Source organism: Theobroma cacao, chromosome 5, assembly GCF_000208745.1.
Source record: "Theobroma cacao cultivar B97-61/B2 chromosome 5, Criollo_cocoa_genome_V2, whole genome shotgun sequence".
Taxonomy (NCBI): domain Eukaryota; kingdom Viridiplantae; phylum Streptophyta; class Magnoliopsida; order Malvales; family Malvaceae; genus Theobroma; species Theobroma cacao.
The window spans coordinates 10,294,682-10,317,639 of record NC_030854.1 but is presented as its reverse complement, the minus strand read 5'-3'; the positions used below and the strand labels follow the sequence as shown (position 1 = coordinate 10,317,639).

Here is a 22,958-nt window from a genome sequence, read left to right as displayed (position 1 = left end):
ATCTCATGAGGCTTGTCTAGATGGCTAAATTTCTCCCTCTTTTCTTTTTAGTTTCTATTTTAAGTGTTTTAAGGCGAAGTTTGAACATCAAAATATATTAAGTGATGAGGTGCAAATCCCACATCTTTCAACGTTTTTGTGGATCCTTAAAGTTTTTTATTTGTTCATTTAATAGATGGATCTCCACTTCTAACTAGTCATTTAAACCCAAAAAAAAAAACTAATGTAACCAGAAGTTTACTGCAAAAGGTTCCAAGGAATTCTTTGATGGGTAGTTAAATGTTGAGACAATTGAATATGAGAATTTGGTAGTATGATTTTATTTGATATAAATTCTTTTCAAGGCTTTGGATGCTCTTCCAGCCCATAGCCACAAACATAAAAATAGTAAAAAAAAATGAAAGAAAATGAAATAATATAGTTAATCCGGTGCCAACAAAAGCTTCCAAAAGGAGCCCACCAGCAAAACTCAACACTTATTTTTTTTATCTTGCAAACACTTAAAAAAGATGGTGTTGGTAGGCCTCCATGTCAACCCAAAAATAACCCCTCAAAAAGGGCAAAGAAAATTAAGCCCCTAACAAGGGGCGTGGCTCATGTCTCAAGTCTCAACTAAGAAGCCGAACAAGGAAAGTCCTGACAAGTGACAGTAGAGGTTCGACCCCGTGTGGTCCCCTCTTCCAGGCTGTCTCAACTCTAAGTCCAGCCCCAAAGTTCTCTCTCACCACCTCAGAACCAAATCTCACACCAACACAAAGCTCCCAATTCCAGACCACCTCTTCATTTCATTGCAATAATCACTGTACATTCATCTTTCTTTTTTAGTTCTTCCTCCTGCTGCATTATTTCCCAAGTCTTCCCCTTTCCCTTTGTCGTGTCCCACTTTTCGGACTCTTCCCAGGCAATAATCACCCCGTCACTTCACTCCCTCCGAACCCCAGAAAACAAGTTCCCTCATCTTCAAAATCTCGTCTTGGGTTTTCTTCTTTCCTTAGGCTTTGTCAAAAGTGTTTCTTTTTCCGTTTTCTTTGAGGACCATGGATTCTTCCATCTATGGTGTCTCTTCCTCCAAGATCTTCCTTTTCTTCTACTTCTTCTTCTTTGTTTCGTTTGCCATTGCTGCATTGCCTCAAAACCCATCGGGGAAATCCTTTTCTTCATCTGCTTCCGGCCAGATTAATTCAAACTCGGTCCTTGTTGCTCTCCTTGACTCGCATTACACTGAGTTAGCTGAACTGGTTGAAAAAGCTTTACTTCTCCAAACTCTTGAAGAAGCTGTTGGCAAACACAACATTACCATTTTCGCCCCTCGGAATGAAGCCTTGGAGCGTCAACTCGACCCGGAATTCAAACGGTTCTTACTGGAACCTGGAAACCTCAAGTCCCTCCAAACCCTTCTGATGTTCCACATTATCCCCAAACGGGTCGGATCCCACCAATGGCCCGACCCCAAAACAGGACCTGTCAAGCACAACACCCTGTGTAACGACCATCTAAACTTAACGTCCAAATCCACCGGCAAGAAAACTGTGGACTCAGCCGAGTTGATTCGACCCGATGACGTGATCCGACCCGACGGAGTGATTCACGGTATCCAGCAGCTCCTCATTCCCCGCTCCGTCATAGAAGACTTCAACAAGAGACGTAATCTGCGGTCAATCTCCGCCGTATTACCTGAGGGTGCACCTGAAGTGGATCCTCGCACCCACAGGTTGAAGAAGCCAGCGCCGGTGCCAGTTGGAGCACCACCGGTACTCCCAATCTATGAAGCGATGGCTCCAGGTCCTTCTCTGGCGCCGGCGCCAGCTCCGGGACCTGGCGGACCTCACCATCATTTTGACGGTGAGAGCCAGGTCAAGGATTTTATCCACACTTTGTTACATTACGGTGGGTACAACGAAATGGCTGATATTCTAGTCAACTTGACTTCTTTAGCAACGGAAATGGGGAGATTAGTTTCCGAAGGATATGTTATAACGGTCTTGGCTCCGAATGATGAAGCCATGGCGAAGCTTACTACTGATCAGTTAAGCGAGCCAGGGGCGCCGGAACAGATTATATATTACCATATTATTCCCGAGTATCAGACCGAGGAGAGTATGTACAATGCGGTTAGGAGGTTTGGGAAAGTGAGATATGATACGCTGCGTTTGCCGCATAAGGTAGTGGCTCAGGAGGCTGATGGTTCGGTGAAGTTCGGCCATGGCGAGGGTTCTGCGTATTTGTTCGATCCGGATATCTATACGGATGGGAGGATTTCAGTTCAGGGGATTGATGGGGTTTTGTTCCCGGAGGAAGAGACTCAGACTGTCCAGAAACCAGCTGCTGTTAAGGTTGCCAGCAAGCCCAGGAGAGGTTTGTAGTTTTATTACCGACTCTTTTAACTTTTGGTTAATTGGTTAGATTATCCTGTTAAGTATTATTGTTAGGAAATAAATTCTTGAATTGTGCAACTTGGAGATTGTGGTTGGTTGGGTATTTTTGGATAATTTCTAGTATTTAGATTAGAAACTAATGGGGTTTAAATGAGAATGAAAAGAATGGGGAGCTAGGGAACTGGAATATGGGAACTCAGTTAGTGGTATAGAATTGCTTCAGGGAGTGAGTATTAAGTTGGAATTTGGGCGGTGTTCTTTTGATGATTGATGTTTTTGGTGGTGGGGCAGATGGGAATCATGGAATACGCGTTTATCGTTGCGGTCTCCTTTTTATGATGGGTTTGTGGGTGTATGGAAAGGAAAGCTGGTTACTATCTTTGTTTAGCATTACAGAAATGAGCCAATAACATCCTGCCATATTAAGGAATGATTTGTTGATATGATCATTGACTAAATTGATGGAGGGTGATAGAGTATTGGTGATATATGGGGTATTGGCATTGTTCTTTGCCTGGAAATGCCACACATGGAGAGAAAGTGGGTTATAGTGGTTCACTTTTGAGCAAGTTTTGACCAGAGATACTCGGTTTCACTTCTGAGCCAAGCAATGGAATTTAGGTTGGCAAGTGGGAAGTGGGAACCTGGAGAAGTCTAGAATTGTTGGTGAGAAAGTAAAATGTCCAGATAATCTTTAGTTTTTTGCACTACTTTAATCTACAATATAGAAGTCATTTGGAACAAGCAGGGAAGGGTTAGATGGAGCGGTGGAAGAAGGTTCTTTTGCTAATAGATGAGAATTATTGCTCGAGTTTCATTGCCCTTGCCACCGACGAGTCCATGTGACCAAAATTACAAAAACGCCTAAACATGAGAGCTAAAAAAAATCGAGGCCTGCCCAGCTGTTTGCCACATTTGTCTACCCCACCACACCTTTATTGCCAACAAGATACTTAATCCCCATGCCTTATTTTATTATATATATATATATATATATAGATATAGATATATATATATATAGATATAGATATATATATGTATTTCTCTTATGATTTGGGAGCACTTTTGCAATCGGCTGGCAAGATTTGTTGTGCAATTGTACTCTACCTATTATTAGCTGACCTTAATTTTATTTAGGGTTTTTCTGGTTGGGATCAAGTTTACTATTGAATTATTCAATCTATGCCACTTAATTGCTTGGTTTCTTGAATGTAAATTATGCGTTTGATGTAGACGCTTAATCATGAGTTGACTTAAATATTGTGTTTCATGTTTGATTATGCAGGGAAGTTGTTGGAAGTAGGATGTTGGATGCTTGGCACTCTCGGACAGGGTTTGCGATTTCGCTCATGTCAATGAATAATATAAAATTATAGTCTCAAGAAGGAAAAAACAGGAAACCGAGTAAAACGACCGAAAACAAAGGTGAAAATTACTTTCTCCGGGGTAAAGATGCTTTGTCATTTGCCGTTGTTGTAGGGTAGATATTGTGTCATAATACACTGGAAGGGAGTGCTGGTGATATCCTCAAAATGCAATGCCCACAGAAGAGAAAGTTTGCTGTTATTTTGTCATAAATACTGTAATTACATACCATTTTTTAATTATTTCTGTGTATGATTCACTGCCTCTTATATCATATGCATAATGCATGAACAACCTTGAAAACCTGTGTTTTCCATCCTATCAAATCAAGGGTTCTGTTCCTTTTTGCCTCTTTGTGAACCAAAATTCAAGCTTTTCCTATTCCTCTGGATTTTACTTTGCTAATGCCGGGTTTGGTGATTAAGGCGGCACAGCTAGCTGCTACCTTCTCATTGGTTGGTGTTCCTTTGTCGGTATGCAATAAAATGAAATGGTACAACCAATTATTTTATTAATGTTTCAAGGGAATCCTTCGGACTTTTGGCAATTTTCAAGTGATCTTCCTTATATTAGTTGCAGCTTTATTAGGCTATTTCTCATGCTTTATTAGGGACATTTTAATACTATGAAAATTTTTGGCTATGCGGTAGGCGTTTCCTTTTGACAAAATTTCATTTTCTTTTTGGGTGGGTGTGTTATCACTAATGAAAAGTCTAACTCCAATGTAACATGGAGTGTTGTTGCTAGACCAATTGTCAATGCTACACAATACAGCCTGTAGACTTGGTTTTGGCTGTGGAAATTAAAACATCGCCACCACCCCCAGCTCACACCAGAAACTAGACTTAGAAGTTTGCTGAGACAATGGTTCGATCCAAATCCTAGATTCAAAGCGGAATGCAGAGGTTATTGTCATTGGTATATATTTACATCATTTTTCCCATTAAATGGTGCAACACGTGCAAAGAAGATCAAAAATTATTATTATTATTATATACTAACTTCAGAACAGTAAGGGCCAAGTACAATAATAGATTAAATCAGCAAATACACAATTAAGTAGTAACGGAAGAATTATTCTTAGCTCAAACTAAGTTAACATAGGTAATTGACACAATGGTTATAGCTCATAAATTATTGAGATGGGATTTGAAAAGAATTACTGTCACATATAGATTGGTAGGGATAGGAGCTGCTAAGTCAGCCAATACTTTGAGCACAAGAAAAGCTTCGGAAAGCAAAAGCAAAAGATTAAAATTAAATGAAATTGAAAAAAAAAAAAGTGGTGCAGCTAATAAATCAGATTACAACTAATCAAAAGATATAAGTGGGGTTGCCGCCTTTAATCAAAATATTCATAAGCCATTTTACAATTGAAAGCAGATACGAATTATTCAGAGTCCACCTTCCCCTATTTGAGCTTCTTTTTTAAGGCATGCAGGGGGTTTTATACACAGGGCAATCTACATTTTATATTTTTTTAACCATAGCACGTGGGGAATTAACAATTTGTACATTTGTTAAATAAATTTGTTATGTGGGGACGATGGCTATGGTTTTTCTTTGTTAGATACCTATATCATGACAAAAAGTAGTAATAAATTGCCACGAAGTTAGGATCATGCCAACGTGCACTCATTGAATTCTAGCCAACATTGCAATCTGTTTGTTAAATTATTGAAGGGTGAGACTTGGTTTTCGATATTTGGAACTCAAGGATTTTACCAGTTTTTTGTCGGCCATATTTCACACTCAAATGTTAGTATATAGTTTAGTCTGATATTATTAGCTTCTTTTAAGAAGGTGGCCAGGGTTCAAAGTTCCAATTCCATCTCTTCCCTAGAGACTATCAATATTTACCAAGAGGAACTTTGTTTATACCTTATGATTGTAGGTGTAGTTACATGGCCTGCAATGGGATTAAAAATGAGCATGAAGCTTGCAGCAGGGGATAGATTGACATCAAAGTTGTAGTTGGAAGGCACCTAACAATTTTTAACTTGTCTAATACTTGATTCCCCAGCAAGCATGCTTCTTGATTTGTACACCTTCTCACAAAGGTGTCTACATCACAAAGGAATTTCTACCATTATCTTAGTTTAAAGGTCCTAATTATGTAGCCAACTTTTGCTTGACAGCAACCTGGCATGCTTTGCAAGTGAAAGAAAAAGTTTCACCATCGATTGGCCTGGTAATTACTTCAAAGAGCTGGAATTGCTATAAAAAGAGCACAAACTATCTCTATCTCGGACTCCTATTTGAAGATAATAAGCCATTAGAGACTCCTATTTGTGCACGAGCAGTCCTGGAAGGGACAAATGGAAGAAGGAAGATCCTGAATTTAGCCTGAATATCACGAGCCATCTAAGGCTAATGAGTAAATCGGAAATTAGTCCTCCTAAGCCATGTGAACTAGTGGCACCAATGCAATGGGTAATTGAATATGATAATTCAAAGGCTATTACAGAATTATGTCAGTCATATGTCATACAGCGCTTACCAGCAAAGATACAGCAATGTTTAGGTCGCCGACAGACATGTTTAGCCTAATAAGTCGAAAGAAAGAGAATCCTACCAAACACTTTCAATAGAATTTAATAAAGGAAACATGATTGCAATAACCTGTAGATGCATATGTAACTTATAATGTGTATAATAGCCCTCCAAAAAGAATGTCGTGATCAACTTACAAATACTATTCACAACAGCATGAAACCTGGAACTCAAAAAAATAAACCTATAAACACAAGGCCAGAGAATATGATCTTCAACCTCCAACTGGGACTTGACGGGGCATAGTTTCGGGGTTGGCCAAGCTTGAAATAAGTCCTCCATTTTTAGCAGGATTCGTTTCGTCTGCTACACCTACAGCATCCTCTAATTGAGGAAGGTTGACAGGATGGTTCTGGTGTTCTTCAGGTTTCCCAACACAAGCATCCTGCACAGTGTTCTCCACCCTCCTTGTTCTTGGTTTTGACTTTCCGGGATTTTCTTCAGCTTTAGTGATCTCCTTAGATTGAAGCTTAGGTTGAGATTTCTTTACAGCCTTCTTGGAAGCAACATTATCTTCATTACCATTGGTTTGAGTTCTTCTGGTTGAAAAATTCTGTTCTTGGTTCAAAGATGGGCTAACGCTAGAACCATCACCTTCTGAAGGGTTGTTTGTTGCAGATACGCTGCTCTTGTGCCTTCCAAGCTTTGGGGATTTAGCACGCGTAGTTGGTATCTATGACAATTACAGTAAATATCAGATTATTGGAAGAAAGCGAAATAAAGTAGGGAGGGAAGAACAATAAATTAAATCCATTTCTAAGAATCAAACTGTGTGTATATTGCCATGAGAAGGTAATATTTTGCATAAAAATGACAGGTTGGCAGATAACCTTGTCGACATCACCTCATGTACATGTACTAGATTTCTGGTCATCTATTAGTTAATAAAAGTAATAGTGACAATAGAGGAAGCTCATTCCTAAACCTCTGTACAGCAAAAACAGATGATATCATTCCTAATTACATGACTACATTGTGCATGTTAAAATGCTTCATTAAGAGATAAGATCTCAGGCATAGTGAGAAAATGATTCATTTTACAAATGTTTAGCAGAGAAAGTAGAAGAGGGAAATCTTAATTTTGTTCTGCTGCCTAAAAGTTCCACCGATCAAGCAAAGTCATCTGATAATGCCTGAGCATTAACTATAATTGAAGTAGCTTTTAAACCAAAGTTAACCACCGTAGAAACAAAATTTAAGTATTTTCTTCACTTACAGCAATTTTTATCATGATACCAGCCTCTTTTTTTTTTTCATTCTTCAAAAGAAAATAAATAAATGATAATTTGACTAGGTTCTAATTTCCAATCTTGAGTGGCCTAAGAATATAACAATTCAATTGTTAGCGTATGGAATATCGAAGTATCAGCATCAGTCTACACAACAATTATTAAAGACTATGATAAACTAATAGGCATACTTTAGTGGTGATGTGGTTTCAAAGAGCATACATGCCAGCATGAAATTGAAATAAAGACAAAACCATGAACTACCTTCTTTAGTTCAACTTTTGGAGGAGGTTCCTTGTAGAAACTTGGCATTGGTGTAGCTTTAAAAGCCAAGCTCTTCCTTAGTTGCTTGATTTCTGCCTCCTGGTTCTCCTGCATGATACAATAAACCATAAATCAATGAAACACCAAGATTGAATTTACTGAAGCAGAAAAGGTAGAAAACACAATTGCTTGATAGAGGAAAAAAACAAAAAAGATGTTCATTCAAGTAATAGTTATTGTAAAAAGTCATTGCCCAGACCTTTGATTTTGCCTGCAAGTTATTTCTTTCTACTTCCTTAGCATGGATCTTCTCTTCTAGCTTCGAAAAAAACTGGTGGAGAAGTTCATGAAACATTTGGTCATACATTAATGTAAGGCTATCAACAAAATAATGAATTGATGCACATTTCGAACCTCCTTTCTCTTTTCAGCACGTTCCTCCAACCTGAAGGTGAATCCTGACCCACTACTTCTTCTAGTGCTACGAGAAGTGGCACTGCTAATAATTACGACCAAAAATCAGAGACATATCAATTAAAACGGAGTAATTAATAAAAGGAGTTGCATAGCAAATGATGTTAAAAGTAATGACAGTACGAAGTAGTGGAATGGGCATCATCATCTTCTTTGCTCAGCAGTGCAGCTGTTACTGGCTTTGAATCAGCTGATCTGCACTCACACAAGCTATGTTAACACCATAATCAATCAGCAGAGTTAAACTTATATGTTATATATATTAATTTTTATTGTCAGTTTATTTGAATTTCCATCTTTTTTTTGGTTTGTTTTGTGGGGAAAGCTGGAATGTTGGATGAAGGAGCAAAGAGATCTCTTCTGCATACAAGTTTTGAACGAATTTTACCCAAGTATAAATGCATTACAGTATTTACATAACCAGAGTAGAAGAGGTTAAACAGTATATGTATGCGTGATGATCTGGTGACTATGACTTACTCGGAGGATGAAGGGGACTTAGCAGCCACATTTCCAGGGACAGATTTTGCCGGCTGATGTGCACAGACAAAGACAAAATGAAGAGAGGTCCTTAGAAAACCACTGAGAGAAAAGGAGGGAAGAAATGATATCACAAAACCATACCAAAGCCTGCCTATTGCTAGGCAAAGATGCTAAAGTAGTCCTCCTGGCAGTAACTCCACCACCATTCGTATTTGCCGGCTTTGAGTCCAGCTTGATGGATCCACGACTGTTGGGATGATTCAAACGAGACAATGAAGACAGTGATCCATTGGAAGAAGCCTGCACTTTTGTGCCTTCTTCTTGACCATGTTTGAGATCAACTTTCTCCGGATATCCATCAATGCTCTTCATGAGACCATCCCCATGGACTCTTCTTGCTGGAAATGAAAGACTCTGGGACAGTACAGCTCTCTGATCACGAGAAAGTGGAACTGCACTTCTCAGATTAGATTTATCCTTTATCACCTTATTGTTCTTTGAATTACGACCAGTCAGGTTACCAGGTTCCTACACAGACACAGAGAAATACGCATAGAAAACAAGGGAAAAGGGGGGAATATCTGAGTTGCAAGAAATTATGTAAATGATCAACACCAATAGAACAGCTTAAATGCATGGTACATGGTACCTTTAAGGGTTTTGAGATTTTACTTTTGGAGACATTTGCAGCAGCTTTACTTGCCATGCCTTCAGATTTTGTTCCCGGCTTGGAAGCTTCCTTCAAATTTGCAACCCCTTCACCCTTAGTGTCAGCATTCAGTTCCTCTTTCTTTGCTTCTGTAGCAGATTCTTCCACATCTGTTCTTTCAATGACAATTCTCTCTTCTTCCACTGTTACCTCGTTTTCAGACTCCATCCTTCACAAAAAAAAGGAAAATTTCCACCAAAATTATGAGTACAACCATCAAAAGTCAACGTAAAATGGCAGAAAGATCAAAGGGGTTCAGCCAAAATCAATGACATTGCTGCATTAGATTATGGGACTAAAGAATTCAACGAAAATCTAGCTTTAATTGGTGATGTGAATCTAAATGGCAGATGTTTTCCTTTCTCACAATTTCTCCTTAAAAACTGCAAAACCTGGCCAAACTTAAACCAAAACCTGAAATGAGAATCACTCCATAGAGAAAAACCAATTGAACAACAAGGATCCAACGAAATTCTACAGTTAACCCATCAGGTAACTCATAAAAACAGAAACCCTCACGTCAAAAACCAAAGGACTTATGAATATAACCAGAAAGAAATCCCATCAACTAAAAGAGAAAAGAAGAAGAGAAGCAAAGCTTACAAATTTGCAAAGCAATTACCTTGCTTACGAGAGTCTCAAGAGATTGGCAATGCAAAGCTTGAAAAGAAGAATGAGGCAGCACTGAATTTGATAAAAAGAAAAAAAAGAAACCTGAAAGCTTAAGAAAGAAGTGACAAAATCTGAAGCTAAAGCTCTGAAGATCCAAACAGGGTTTCTGATTGAGAGGCTCAGTGACACTCTGCTTCCTGCAAAGGAGGTGGCTTTGGGGTGCTTCGAGGAGAGGGCGAGAGAGAGAGAGAGAGGGGTTAAAGTAGGACGAGCTTTTCAATGAAGTGGATAGAATGATTGAAGGCAAATGACTATATTGCCACTGATATAATGGGTAGTTTGATGCACCAAGTTGAAGCTTTCAACTACCCTTTTTCGAATTATGTATCATAATGGAGGGAAATGCAATGAAATCAAAGAGCATTTCTAGTATTATATTCCATAAAACAAAGTCTTGTCAAGATCAAAGGGTAAATGTTGGATCAATTATTGTTTCCAACCAAGTTTTGCTACACACCATACCAATTTCTTTCTGCTTTTTTTTTTGGGATAAATAAAACTTATTCATCTAATAAATAGATATTTAAAATTAAATTAAGAAGACCATATNGACATATTATATATATATATATATTATATATATATATATATATATATATATATTCATCTATTCTTCAAAGGCATTACAATTTGTTTGCATTGATTGATCCCTTAGTGGCAAATAATGTTATGTCTTTTGCTTCCCCCATTACCCAGTGTAAGTTGTGACATAAGAGATCCATAAATGAGGAAATGATAACTGAAGCTTCTCAATTCAGGGTTCAATCAGAATTGGTTGCATTCAATTAGAAAAGGACAAGTCAAGTTTAATAGGGAGAAAGGGTTGTGCACTTGTGGGGAGTTCAAGTAACATGTTTAATGGCATGTGCTACGGCAGTTTTGGACATTTTGAGAAGAAAAGTTCAAACATCCCGACTCCTTTTCCACATTGCACTCAATTCATTTTCATCCCAAACATTTTTCATCTTCTTCTGTTTTATAATTATATCAAAATAAAGCTATCATGAAGAATTTTACCAATATCTGTAACTTAGTTTAAGTTAGATATTTTTTAATCTATTAATATATATATATATATATATATCAAAATTATTGGTGTATTTTTAAAATCAAAGGTTATGTTACATAATAAAGAGCTATCTTAATTCAAATGTTATATTATATAAAGTGTCTATTGGATTATAAACAGATTTTCATGTGAACGGTTATGTTTCTTGATAAAATGACATCCAAAAGTTATGAGACAAATTGAAAAGATACCATAACTCAAAAGTCAAATATGAAAAGTTAGTTTCGAATTATAACTTAAAAATTATGTTTTATGAAATGAATAGTTATCTTTTCATGATTATTAAAACAATACCTTTATCCAAAAATTGTGTATAGTAAAATGTAAAGATGCTTTTTAGACAAAACTGTGCTTTAATGAAAATGTTGTATCTTTGAAGAAGAAACACTTGCAAACTTATATAAAGGGCTTGTTGTCAACCATTTTGACACATCAATTCAAAAATAAAATAAGTGCAGAAATATCAAGAGTAAGAAAAGTATTGTGTTCTATTAACATAAACACTTAAGTTTTCATCAACTACAAAAGCGTCCAAATTATTTATAATGTACTTGCTGCAGAAAGGATGCTCTAAGGCGAAACAACTTTACAAACCTTCGGATGTATCTAGCAGTTTACTCTCGTAAAGTGCAATACGAAGTTAAACGTTGGTTTAATTGTATCCCTAAGACTATTCGCATTATTCTCCTTTACATATCAAGTGGTGGAGGTGAAATAAGTTCTAAAAAATAACATCTATTGAAAGGCTCGCTTTGAAGTCAATTTTGCCGATTCTTTAAATTTCATCTAAATCCCATTTGCATCAACAATAATGACTTATACAACGAAAGAAAATCAATAAAATTCTAACTTAGATATTTTATTTAATATTCGAAAGTAAAGTCTTTGAATTTAGCATTCTATTTCACTTCACAAAAATGGGTTAAGCCTTTTTTCTCCAAATGGCAAACATTGAAATGGAGAAGCAAAAAAGAAGTGAAATTCAACAATGTTTAAATTTGGAAAATGATGCAACTAATTAACAAGATTTGATCCAACTCACCTAACTCACCAACTAGAGCTAGAATGTAGAATCCCCAATCTTAATTAAGTGGCTCTTGATATCCCTTTAACACCTAAATTTGTCCTTAATTACTGTCTTAAGCAAGGGCATTATAGGCAGTCGGAACAAAATTCATTGCTTAAAATGGATTAAGGGGCCTAACCGTCATTTCCCAACCAACCCAATGATTGAACAGAAAAACACAGGGCACTGTGTGAGAACGTGGAAGTTCCCAAACACTGAAAAAAAAAAAACCACTCCAACTGTAACTGGTGGGTCGCGGACACCCAGGTCACAGCCGGGTAGGGCCCACGCTCATCCTTAATGCTGACGTGGCAAGACCGAGCAACATGATTGGTCTCACGTTGGTGCCCATCGTCACAGCTGTCACGGAACGTGCGTAGTAGAACATTAGTTTGTTTGGAGAGACCGAACATCCTGTGCCTGGGTCCCGCTATTTCGTTTTCTCTAAGGTAAGGACAATATCAGCCGTTTGATGAAAGATGGTGGGTCCCAATCACAGCCCACGTTTGATTTGGAGTTTAGTTTTGAAGTGTAGGATTTTGCGGGTGGTGCGTTGCATTCGCGGGCATAAGGCTGGCCTCGACATGTCATCTTCAAACGTAAGTGTGTTCACCATTTTTTATTGCCTTGTTGGTTCAGCTCGTGTACTCCACGCGCTTCATGTTTCCATGTGAAGTTTTGTCTTTGTCTCGATTCGTGAATTGGAAATTACTTCAAATTGGCTCTGCTCATCATTTGAGAATCCGATGCAATTTTGACTTGGACATTTGGTAGCATTTGCGAAATTATTTGCAGTAAGAAAAAGGAATTGTGAAATTGTAATTCAATCATTGAAGCCAAAAATATAAATACAATATTAATTAAATTTTTATATTTTTATTTTTAATTAAATAAATTTTTATAAGTAACTATTGATAGTTTTTATTTTTATGTAATATAATATTATGTGACGTATTAATACATCATAATAAATGTTAACGTAGATGTGATAAGGTGAGGTGGTCACGTAGTAATCTTAACATCCACATTAGCAATACATTAGTGACATGTGGGCATAAAACATATAAATATCATCTCGATTAATAATAATTAGTTAACCATTAATATAAAAATTTATTTAGTTTTAAAAAAATTATAAATTAATTAAATTTAATAAAAAAATAAAAATTTTTAAATTTTTAAATAATTCAGATATTTTTTAAAAATATTATAAAAAACGTTAAAAATATTTGATCATTTTATTATTTCTCATCGAAAAAAATCTAAAATGTGAACAGTAGTAACTTATTACATCTCCACCATTTAGAAAGTGAATGTAAATTTCTTCATTGAACTCAAAAAAAAAAAAAAAACAACCAATTGGAAGATGGAAAGCTAAGGAATGATCGAGAAAGAATGGATGTTGATAGGCTACTTATAATTAACCAAATCATTTATGATCCCTAATAATGCGGGGTTATATTCCACTATTAGCATAGATTCATTTGAAGAAGGAATCCACACAATCAACTAAATAAATGGGCATCAAAATATTAAATGACAACTTTGAATCAGTCAACTAAAATTATAAACTAATCTTATTCCTTAATCATTGGGTTAGTACCTAATACTTCCCTGCTTATGACCTATGAATGGGCTGCTTGCTTACTTTATTATGTTCATAAATGGAAAGTGACTTTACACTAACCTTGCGTAAACAACCAAGTTAATTTGTCTTTGCCCAGGACACTGGACAAACTGAAAGGAAATAAACTTTTTGTGCAAGCAAAATGTGGGATACAATTGGATATCTATTTATATGTTCTTTCCTTTCCTGTTCCCCCTGTTGTTTATGCTTCATTGTCTTTTTTTTCTCTAATTTCTTTCCAAGACAAATCATCCTAATAAATCCATATGTAAGGAGAAAGCTTGCAAAGGGTGGGACTCAAAAGCCATTGTTCAAAATCTTCTCGAGTTCTTATTTTGAAGGTTTGTTTCAAGGACGGAGCTGGGTTCACGGGTGATGACGGTCGTCGCCCAAGTATAAAACTTAATATAATATGATTATTTTTATAATTATTTTTTAACCACTCTTTTCTCGAAATCTTAAATTCGACATTGTTTTCCTCAGCTCTTAAAGTTTTTTAATTGAAATTCAAAATATGATTTCATACTATTTGACATGTGAAGTGAAATACTTTTATAGTTGGTTTTTATAAGCTTCTTATTTAAAGAAGAGATTCCATATTTAAACCATCTCTTTCCCAAGTAAAAACACAGTGATACTGTTTATTTAAATCCCAAAAGGTGCCTTGATTTAAGGAGAATGAAACAGCAAGCACCAAACAAGAAACATGAGAGCAGAGGCCAGAGAGCAAAGTGCAGCGAAGTTGGACATATGTACAATCATTCAAGGCAACAGGAACAAAAGAGGACATTCAACATCTGGTCTGGTGCTAAAGGAATGCCTGATTGATCCTCAAACTTTGAAGAGCTAAACTAAAAGCTAAACTCTAAAAAGTTTGGAAAAAAGGACTAAATAGTGAACATGTCTTGTCAACATACTGGCAATGCCTCCCTAAATCCAATGCTAAAACCTTTACCCTGAGGACCCTTCATACCAAATTCAGGATTGCCTTTCTGCATCATCGCCACAAATTCATTGTAATCGATCCGTCCATCCTGAAAAATAAAATGTCACCATATTAGTCAAACATGAACAACATTCATTCATTCATTCAAGGGGAATGTGACTATGTTTGAGATGTGCAGGGTTCATCCTAATTCAACTAAATAAGAGACGACAACACAGCCTTGTAGCATGAGCAAATGAAACGGTAGCTATCCTAGGCATAAAATGGAGACACTTACATTGTCCTGATCGACTTCTTGGATCATTTCATCCAGGCTGATATCCTCAATGCCAAACTCTTGACAAGCTTTTTGAAGCTCATCTTGAGTAATGTAGCCACTGCCATCTCTGTCGAAATACGAGAAGGCTGCAAAGAGATGATCTTCCCTCTCAATCTTGTTTAGATGCAATGTTGCAGCTATGAACTCTTCATAATCAATTGTACCACTGTTATCAACATCTGCCTGCAATTTCAGAAAACAAAACGAAGTTAAGTAAAAGATAAACTTAATTAACAATTTGATGAAGCATAAATCATTTCAAATTAGAACAATAATGCTATCGGATTTGTTTTAATTTGTTAGTATAGCTTTTTAAGAGGATTCTAAAATGAAACTTACAGCCTGCATTAGAGCATGAAACTCTGACTCAGCAAGATTAGCACCGAATTTTTTTAATCCAGCTTTGAGTTCTTCATAGGTAATTTGACCACTATTGTCTGTATCTATCATCTTGAAAATTTCCTTCAAGCCGGCTATTTCTTCTTCAGAAAGTCTCTGTGCAATGACCTAAAAATGAAAGGAGGAACAAGGATAAGTCATATTAGCTAGTGGATTTGTACATTCGAAGAAGTTAACTAATTAGTATCTTTCCACAAGTTATAGAGACAAATGTTTGCAAGTGATGGGCCTGTGCTTCAATTGCAGAAACTTACTCTAAGGGCCATTTTCTTGAGCTTGTTCATTGCAGAAAATTGCTTCATGCGGCTTAAGACTATAGAATCAAGTGGCTTGTCTGGAGCCACACCATCAACCTGAACCCAAGGGTGGCCTGGAAGGAACCAGATTAGACTTGGTTAAGTTCCTCAATTCCATAGTAAAACAGCAAAAGTCATATAGCTTATCCAATAGTCTCGAGAATTCTGATAGGTAAAATTCTTTCACATTTTGTCTCTATGGAAACCCAATTGCATGTGCAAAGAAAGGGACAACTGTATTATCTGATCATTGATAACAACTCTCCATAGCAATGGTGGACAAATATGATAATCTGGATTAGCAACATGTGAAATTGTAGCCTGACAGATGAACCTAAAGCTACTAGCAGACAAAATAGATGAAAAAGGATGGAAAACAACACCAACGGGAATCAAACAGCCTCAATCATGCATGTTATCAACATCTAAATTCTCTATTATTCATCCCAGCTTACACAGTAAAAGAGACTTACGTAGTACTTCATATGCAGTTATCCGCTTTTTGGCATCTCTGACAAGCATTTTTCTCACTAGATCTTTTGCACTATCAGAGATACTAGGCCAGGGATCAGATGTGAAGTCAAGATCACCGTGCAAAACCTCATCAAATATTTCTTGTTCAGTTTCTATATCAAAAGCACAAATAGACCGAATAGTATAAAAGGTTACTCAAACTCAAAGTGCAAAGTTCAACAGGAAGAATCAAATATTATCTTAAAAAATTTTCGATAACAGAAATAACAGCTGATAATAAACTCTTACCGCCCCAAAACGGAGGTACTCCACTCAAGAGAATGTAAATGATCACCCCAGCACTCCACACATCTGCTTCTGGACCATAACGCTTGCGCAAAACCTCAGGTGCAACATAATATGGGCTTCCAACGACATCAGATAAGATATCCCCTGAAATTGTAAGATATTCATCAAGAAAACAAGACTCTGCTGATTGCACACACAGCTTGACAACATGCATTGTGGAAGAGTAACATTTTCCTATAAATAAAATGGATGTAACAGTCTACCAAGGATACTAATTCTAATCAGACAACATGGAAACTGACATCCAGTGAACATCAAACTGTGCTGCATCCAATCCCCAACATCATATTCAAAGTTACCTACAAGAGTTTTAAAATTTCATTTGGTTTTTGTTTTTGCTACTTTACTATATGTTTAGTTTCCTGCTTGTAAGTCTATGTATCTAATTGAAATGAGTACCTCACTTACATCAATTTAAATATAATTGTTTCATATAGACATAAAACGATATATTTTGTTATCCACGTAAGTTCAATTTTTCAAAGATATTGTTTGGTTTTTTCTCCTTAAATACACTTGTAAAAATCTAAAGCTGTGACACCAAGGTTTTGCGATACATTTGGTCATGAAAGAAAAGCACCTCCCCTTCTAAAGCTTGTAAATATAGCTTTGTTAATGGAAAGATAAAAGACTGCACTGCATATGCTAAAGGGAGTTGTTTACAATGGTTCATTTAGTTGTTACTTTCTTTCTTTTTCATTTTGATAGGATTAGATTTCATTTACTTGTTATACTTTCTAATTGATGAATGCCCTTTTCATTTGCTTCAGTGAGTCAACTATTGAAACCATGGAGTTAAACTGTGGAAATCTAATCTCAGTCTAAGTCTTAACAACCCCACTACATTCATTACAATTTTCTTGTTCTGTATCCAAACTGTCATAATTCAACCAAGAATACCATTGATCTAACCAATAAATTTTCAGCAATATTCAATCCAAGTTGGAATAAAAGCAAGCATGGTGGAAAACTGAAATGCGTACAATCAAAGGCATTCCATTTGAAGTTGACTGGAAATATAATATGACAAAGGGGCAGCCAGAATGTGTCTCAGCTTGCCACCGTGGTTTAGCACTTTCTGACGCTTGAAGTCAAGGAGTTCAATAATAGTTGTGGATTCCTACCATTACCAATTAACACTACTTGAAATTCCTTGAGTTTTAAACGAAATTTAACTGTAACCAAAAAGGGGTGAAACTGAGAATCATTGTTAAACCTTAAATTTAACATGAATTGTGAACCTATGTTTACCACAAAGTTTCCAGGATGAGGTAAGGCTGCAACAATCTTTCAGAGTTTCTAGGAAACTGGGCAATAAAAGTTCATCTTAACTAAAATCTAAAATTGAACAGTGATAAATTAGAGATTCAAGGCGGAAGAGCAATTAAGATTGGACTCAAAAGAAATGCAGTAGCTAAAACAAATGAGCCCGAAATAGAGAAAAGCTTTTTGAACATACCAGGCTTGAAGAATATTGATAATCCAAAATCAATGGCTTTAAGGGGTGAATCCTCCTCCTCATTCACAAAAAGAAAATTCTCAGGCTTAAGATCCCTATGCATGACTCCCATGGAGTGGCAGGCTTCTACTACACCAACTATAGTCCTTGCTAGTTCTGCGGCCTTTCTTTCAGTATAATGCCCTCTCTTTACAATCCTATCAAAGAGTTCTCCACCTGCACACAACTCCATGACAACATGAACCGCCACCGAATCCTCATAAGCCCCTTTGATGGAGATAACATTAGGGTGCCCTGCCATGTGATGCATTATCTGAATTTCCCTCCTCACATCATCGACATCATCTTGCGTTGTCAGCTTCCTTTTTGCAATAGATTTACAGGCACACTCCTTCCCTGATCCTTTCTCCACACAAAGAAAAGTTGTGCCAAACTGACCGTGTCCTAGCTTCCTCCCCAAGTTGTAGTATTCCTTCAAATGACCTGTTTTGGTTTGTAACACTGAATCTACCTGCAGCCCTGCACATGACTGCCTCTTAACATTATGGGGCTTCCGGGGTTTTCCAGGCTCTACCTTGGTCTCTTCCTTGTTAAATCCTGCTAGCTGTGATGGTTTGGAGTTAAGTCTTTGAGGGGCAGACTTTGATTGTTGTCTTTGGGTCTCTTCTTGAGATTTCCCTTGTTGTTCCCTGCCTGTCTCTTCCTTAACGATCTTCATTTCTTCGGGGGGCTGGTTTTGAACAGCTTCTGCCTCTGTACTTTCAGAATGAGCTTCATTGCCAATTTGTTTTTTATCCTCATTTCCAACTTCGGCTGGTCGAGACCACCAAATGGAATTTGAGATCGTTTGAAAGAGTCCATCTTTTCTTAATGTAATACAACTATTTCCCATCTGAAACTACTCTCAATTCTCACACCTTTTCTTCTGTAAACATCTAAAACAATCTATTATCACCCAAATGCTATAGCCCCATTTCTTCTCTCCCTGAAGGGTGCTACTTTTTTATAAGACAGCATCAAAAGCTGGACCGCCTCCACAAAAAGAGCAAATGCAACCAACACCAATGATTCAAAGATCAATGTAATGCATCAAAGGGAAGAATTGACCTTACAAACCAATTTCAAAATCACAAAATTGGAATCTTTAAAGACTTTCTAATACCCTTCAATCTCAAAAATCTTCCTACATATATACGATGATCAAGGATCATTAACAAGATAAAAAGAAGAAATTTCAAAGAACCCAATACAAACAAACCATCACAATTGACAAATTCCAAGTCAAAATATAATTATTAAAATGATTAAACCAGAGGTAAGAGAAATAAGAAAAAAGAAAAAAAGATGTTTATTTGTGAGGTAGGATTTGAGGTTTTTGATATTGGCAGGTTATATATTAGAAAAATGTATTTATTACGTGTTTTTTTTTTTATTCATTTGTACAGCCAGGGAAAGAGAAATCGGGAAAGGTAGGTTTTTCCGTTAGGATGCTTCTAATTTTTACGCTTTTAATGAGTTGTGATAATATGTACCTCACGCGCAGTGAGAATTTCAGTAGTTTATCACGATTGGATCGTTGGTCGTGATCAACGGCGGTGTGTCAGGTCGTGGTCAACGCTTGAGAAAATGTTTGGTGATGTATTGGCTGTTTTCTCCATTTTGTTGTACGGACGGCACAAGTGGAATTTTGGGTTGGTGGGCCCGGCTCCAATTTAAGGCGCAGTCAGGCAGACTTGAATAGGTTTTTTTTTTTTCTTTTCTTTATTTTTTTTAAAATCTTCATTAAAGATTTTTTCTTATTGTATATATAATGATGAACTATTTATTCATACCTTAATTGGTCAATAACAAAATATCAACTCTATATTAATCAATTAATATAATAATTAAAAGAATAATTGAAAATCTTATAAATGTGAAAACTTCTTTAAGAGTAGCATCAAAAGTTGGAGCTTTAGTCGATCTAAACCACCCTGACCCCTTCACAAAAAAAGGGGATGCAGCCAATACCAATGATTCAAAGATCAATGTAATGCATCCAAAAGAAGAATTGACTTCATAAAACAATTTCAAAATCACAATTTTGGAATCTTTAAGCACTTTCTAATTAATACACTTCATTCTCAAAAACTTCCTACATAAATAAAATGATATACCATCATTAAGAAAAGAGAAAAAAAGTTCAAGAACCCAATATAAACAAACAATCACAAATTTTAAGTCAAAACAATGATTTGAAATTATAAAAAATGAAAAAAAAATATAAATATTAAAATGATTAAACCAAATGAAATAAACCAGGAACGCAAGAGAAATGAGAAGAAGAAAAAATTTGACCTTTTTTTTTATATTAGTAGGTTATATATTAGAAAAAATATATTTATTAGCTTTTTTTATTAATTTGTATAATTAAGAGGGAAAGAGAAATTGGAAAAGTTAGGTTTTTGCGTTATAATGCTTCCAAATATTTATGCGTTTAATGAGTTCGGATAATGTGTAGCTCACCAACACTGAGCATTCGGTGCTTATCACAATATAATCGCTAGATCACGTCGGTGATCAACGGTTGAGAAAATGTTGGGTGATGTGTTGGCTATTTTCTCGGTTTTGTTCTACGGACGGCACTACGGAATTCCAGGGTTGGCGGGCCGGACTTCAGTTCAACCAGCATGATAAATTAAACAAGAAAGCAGCCTTACCTTTTCTATTTATTGATACTTTAATCGGTCAATAATAAAATTTCCACTCTAGACTGCCGTGTGAATTCTCATAAAATAAATGGAAACATAACTATAAATTAATGGTTATCACAACACACAAATTCGTTAAGTTATATTTGAAAAATAAATCAATTAATATAATTATTAAAAAAATAGTTCATAATTTTACATATGTAAAAACTTGTTTATTAATAGCATAGTTATTAACTTATTAATATTGTACGATACATTGTATATCATAGGATATATTACGATACTAACAAAAACCAATACAAATTGATAGATTATATTGTTTTGATCTAGTATTGTTAGAATTTAGATAAAAAAATATTAAACAATTACATTCCTTTTTGACTTCAACATATTAGATGCTTTTTAATCTTTAATTAATAAATTAATTAAAAAGTACATATATTATTAAAGAACATTTTGAAAGTTTAAATTAAAAAAAATTATTTTTGCAACTAATGTTTTATAATTCTCAATTTTATTAATAAATATAAATTTTAAAATTTTTTTTATTAAGCATGTTATTTACAATTAATTTTAACATTTTTTTATTATATCTTATGATATAATATAATATTCGATATTTGATATTAAAAAATTAAAATTTTGATACACGATAAATATCTCGATATAACCATTATGATTAATATAACTTGTAAAAAAGATAATTAATATTTTATTTCTTTTCTCCCTTCCTAATGTTCAAATAGGTTAAAGGAATGAGCTGAAAGAATGTGTTTAGGCAGCTGGCCATCGCACAAAAGAAGAAAAAAAAAAATGGGGCAACTCACCTTTTAAAATGGTCAAAAACAGGTTCACGACAACTTTGTTGATTGTCCCCTAAAATTCGTAGTTTTGAAGCGCGTGTAGGTACCATAAATTGATTTCTACAAAAAATTGTGGGCGCTTTACTAGTAAATGCCCACGTTTTATACCAATTTTGTTAAAAAAAAAAAAAAACAAGTCCTATGATAGTCTTTGATTTTTCAAGAGTTAGAAACTTTCTAGAGCGAAATGGGTTTCGTGGAATTTTAATTTTTCTATTCAATAATAATAATTGTTATTTAATATTTAATATGAAAATTAAGAATCTATCATTAAAAAAATTATAAATCCAGATAAAGGTGTTAATAGCAATTCACGTTTTTTCATTTTTAGGATTTTTTAGAAAAATTGTTATTAGTTAATTATGATGATTAATTAACAACCCTTACCTATATCGATATATAAATGGACTTGAATTTACTAAGTGCAATCCATAATCTAACAAGATTTATATATAAAATTCAAAAGAAGAATATGCATGGGGGATACTTAAGCTTCCTCTCTACAATTCTAGGTCCAAGTCTATACTATCTCATAACTAATGTTTTACTTGAAATTTCATTCAATCTAATATTATTATTTTAGTGTTTTAAATTAATTAATAAACCTTAATTACGCACTAAATACAACAATTTCCATCAATACATTACAAATGTTCTCTGTACAGAAAAGATCATCAATAAAGTCCCTTTCATTACAATCCTTTCTAATTAGTACTTTTAGCATACCATATTCCTCATCGACTTTATAGATAAATAATTTCTACGGAGCGAGATGAAGGAGAACCTAAATAGCATCAAGGAAGTTGTGTGTTATTTCCGAATGCACTACCGTGAAAGTTCAATCCTAAAACACAATGATGTGGATTGGCAGTTTGGCAAATTGAAACAGGAATTTGAAACCTTGTTAGAAAGACATTTTGAGGAACTGCAAATGTGAGTGACTATTCAAGGTTGCGATGAAAATAAAGCTTCGGAACTTGACAGGTATGAAATACCCCATACTTTGATATGGTGATAAATAAAATTGGTCGATTGCATATTGAGGTCAATTAAAATGTTTAGAAGTGATAAAAGACGAAAGGAGTAGTTAGATAAAATGTTTCGCAAGTGAGAAAATAAAAAAAAAATAATAATAATTTTATCAGGGGAGAATTTGTGAGATAAAAGGCGATTTGGAAGTCCAGTGAGGCATAATAAGGTATTTTTGATACCAAGGAGACAAGATAAAATTTTTAGAATAAAATAATATTTTATTAATAAAATAATATTAAAATA

General features: G+C 35.3%; 3 protein-coding genes across 5 annotated transcripts; 1 reads left to right on the top strand and 2 right to left on the bottom strand.

The window, feature by feature from the left end:
• LOC18598452 (fasciclin-like arabinogalactan protein 17) lies at nucleotides 726-4,106 on the top strand. The gene is made up of 2 exons (XM_018121879.1): nucleotides 726-2,355; nucleotides 3,661-4,106. Exons 1-2 carry the CDS (start codon nucleotides 1,038-1,040, stop codon nucleotides 3,732-3,734), a joined length of 1,392 nt encoding a protein of 463 aa, XP_017977368.1. The 5' UTR covers nucleotides 726-1,037; the 3' UTR covers nucleotides 3,735-4,106.
• On the bottom strand, nucleotides 6,185-10,343 carry LOC18598451 (protein WVD2-like 4). Of its 3 annotated transcripts, none has more exons than XM_018122152.1 (9): nucleotides 10,075-10,343; nucleotides 9,393-9,621; nucleotides 8,885-9,271; nucleotides 8,741-8,793; nucleotides 8,384-8,455; nucleotides 8,201-8,285; nucleotides 8,046-8,117; nucleotides 7,787-7,894; nucleotides 6,185-6,966 (listed from the first exon to the last, which is right to left on the bottom strand). In XM_018122152.1, exons 2-9 carry the CDS (start codon nucleotides 9,618-9,620, stop codon nucleotides 6,508-6,510), a joined length of 1,464 nt encoding a protein of 487 aa, XP_017977641.1. In that variant the 5' UTR covers nucleotide 9,621; nucleotides 10,075-10,343; the 3' UTR covers nucleotides 6,185-6,507. The 3 variants fall into 3 exon arrangements, with proteins under 3 accessions (XP_017977641.1, XP_007028041.2, XP_017977642.1); XM_007027979.2 differs by having other exon boundaries at nucleotides 8,201-8,282; XM_018122153.1 differs by lacking the exon at nucleotides 10,075-10,343 and having other exon boundaries at nucleotides 9,416-9,621.
• LOC18598450 (calcium-dependent protein kinase 1) lies at nucleotides 14,506-19,418 on the bottom strand. The gene is made up of 7 exons (XM_007027977.2): nucleotides 18,128-19,418; nucleotides 16,609-16,752; nucleotides 16,320-16,472; nucleotides 15,805-15,920; nucleotides 15,491-15,658; nucleotides 15,110-15,334; nucleotides 14,506-14,920 (listed from the first exon to the last, which is right to left on the bottom strand). The coding sequence occupies exons 1-7, from the start codon at nucleotides 19,017-19,019 to the stop codon at nucleotides 14,795-14,797; spliced, it is 1,824 nt and encodes a 607-aa protein (XP_007028039.1). The 5' UTR covers nucleotides 19,020-19,418; the 3' UTR covers nucleotides 14,506-14,794.

What these genes read in the sequence shown, in the direction of transcription:
- LOC18598452 (XM_018121879.1), top strand. Translation starts at nt 1,038, where the DNA reads ATGGATTCTTCCATCTATGGTGTCTCTTCCTCCAAGATCTTCCTTTTC. An exon ending in TGCCAGCAAGCCCAGGAGAG is followed by an intron (nt 2,356 to 3,660) that starts GTTTGTAGTTTT and finishes TTGATTATGCAG; the next exon opens with GGAAGTTGTTGGAAGTAGGA.
- LOC18598450 (XM_007027977.2), bottom strand. Translation starts at nt 19,019, where the DNA reads ATGGGAAATAGTTGTATTACATTAAGAAAAGATGGACTCTTTCAAACG. An exon ending in AGTACCTCCGTTTTGGGGCG is followed by an intron (nt 16,473 to 16,608) that starts GTAAGAGTTTAT and finishes CTTTTGATATAG; the next exon opens with AAACTGAACAAGAAATATTT. An exon ending in TCAAGAAAATGGCCCTTAGA is followed by an intron (nt 15,659 to 15,804) that starts GTAAGTTTCTGC and finishes TTTCATTTTTAG; the next exon opens with GTCATTGCACAGAGACTTTC.
- LOC18598451 (XM_018122152.1), bottom strand. Translation starts at nt 9,620, where the DNA reads ATGGAGTCTGAAAACGAGGTAACAGTGGAAGAAGAGAGAATTGTCATT. An exon ending in GATGCCCATTCCACTACTTC is followed by an intron (nt 8,286 to 8,383) that starts GTACTGTCATTA and finishes CGTAATTATTAG; the next exon opens with CAGTGCCACTTCTCGTAGCA. An exon ending in GTGCTGAAAAGAGAAAGGAG is followed by an intron (nt 8,118 to 8,200) that starts GTTCGAAATGTG and finishes CTTCTCCACCAG; the next exon opens with TTTTTTTCGAAGCTAGAAGA.